Raw genomic sequence first — 1,686 nt, 5'->3', positions numbered from 1 at the left:
CCCGCCTAGATACTTTTATCATGTTTTATTTGATCAATTCATAGCATATAGATTTGATCTTAAAATAGAGGAAATTGACCTTTAAATTAAAAATATATATTATTGCCTCTTACTCTTTTCACTTATTAGGAAAATTAATTTAGTCCGCATTTTTTCATTTTCAAAAGACTTTTAAATGTAACACATTAATATGAATGATCTGTATCTTATAAATCATTACACTAACCATGAACTTTTTAATACTTTATTGCTTCTATTATAATTCAAAAGCTACTCCGAATAACCGTCCAATCATCAATCAACTACTGAATACTTACATGTCTATTATAGATTCAAAAGCTCATTTCCTGCTTACCCATTCTTAAACGATACCATTCTTTCTTGTTACATTAGTTATTTGAAGTTTTAAACAATAAGTTTAAATTCTATAGTTGTATCCTCAATTTATCAGTAATTTTAAAACGTTATATAAAGAAAACTAATTTAAGCTTATTGATCAGAACAGCATCCTCTATAATTCCATTTCTCAATGAAGCAACGAATATCTAGTCACTCGGAACAATTGGAAAACCATAAAAGTAGATTCCAATCACAGCATAGTTGAAAAGGTATCCCAATCCAACAGAAGAAAACCAATACATTAAAAAAATACCTGCAAAATCCCTCTTTCTATTCAATCTCTCTATCAATATGTACTTTACAGAAAAACCCACTCTATCAGAAGTACACATTGCATCTCTTGGGCTTAAAAGAACCAGACCCACCATTCATCTGAACCTTCACATGGCAACTAACTTTCATATTATAATGACCAGATTTCCATCTGCCCAATTTGAATCTTATCCTAGCAAACAATTTCAGCCTCAACTCCACACCTCCAAAGAAATTCTCCAATGCCAAATCTCTTGCAACATCCTCCCGCAACACAAAAGAATGCACCGTCAAAATGGGCCTTAGAATGGTAGTATTCTTGAACCCCTGATAAAATGGAGCAATGTAAGCCCCTGCAATCCTTTGATACCCATAATAAGAATAACCCTCCATCTTATCATAATGTATCCCAATACAGTCATTTGGGTTGTGGGCTGTGATGTTGAAGGTCATCCTTATATTTAGTACATTATGTGAAATGCTGATATTGGAAAGAGAAGCATAATCTACATAGTATATTGGCTTGTGGGGTTGAAGGGCAATCCATGTTAACAACACCACAATGCCTCCAAAGATCAGCAAACCCAAAACTAAAACACAAAGCCATAATAATATTACTTGGGCTCTACTCTTTCTCCTCCTTGTATGTTTTTCAAACACCTCTGCATACGGAGAACGAGGCCGAGATGCATCCGCCATTAAAACAACTCTATGGATTGTAATTTGAGTGATTTTAGATAACTCTATGGTTTGTAATTGCCTCTCCCATTGATATTTATATAAGGTGGTTTGGAGACCAACGTAGACAAGGAATATGTTCATAGAGTGTCGTATTGGCAACATATTAACTAGTTTTGTTAGGATGGCATGCAAGATTTTTGACTAGTTTCCATTTGACAGGTCGGCAAAATCTTAGAGCACAAGTTTTCTCTTTATGGGTTTCTCCTTTTACAGTGGTTCATGTTGAGATTTCTTTTATTCTGTGGCTTTTCAATTATGCTACCTTTTGGCCAAGTAATGTTTTTATTGAGAGGT

The 1,686-nt window shown here is 33.9% G+C and overlaps 1 protein-coding gene across 1 annotated transcript; it reads right to left on the bottom strand.

Moving 5' to 3' along the window:
* Window positions 1–638: 638 nt before the first annotated feature.
* LOC149561741 (NDR1/HIN1-like protein 3) lies at window positions 639–1,388 on the bottom strand. The gene has a single exon (XM_089823830.1). The coding sequence runs from the start codon at window positions 1,348–1,350 to the stop codon at window positions 718–720; it is 633 nt and encodes a 210-aa protein (XP_089679956.1). The 5' UTR covers window positions 1,351–1,388; the 3' UTR covers window positions 639–717.
* Window positions 1,389–1,686: the final 298 nt, after the last annotated feature.

Source organism: Cupressus sempervirens, chromosome 4 (genome assembly GCF_028749045.1).
Source record: "Cupressus sempervirens isolate cs-2001-9-10 chromosome 4, ASM2874904v1, whole genome shotgun sequence".
NCBI classification, from domain to species: Eukaryota; Viridiplantae; Streptophyta; class Pinopsida; order Cupressales; family Cupressaceae; genus Cupressus; species Cupressus sempervirens.
This window is presented reverse-complemented; position numbering and strand designations above follow the sequence as displayed.

Bases quoted from the DNA above. Each gene is read 5' to 3' on its own strand.
- LOC149561741 (XM_089823830.1), bottom strand. From the start codon at position 1,350: ATGGCGGATGCATCTCGGCCTCGTTCTCCGTATGCAGAGGTGTTTGAA.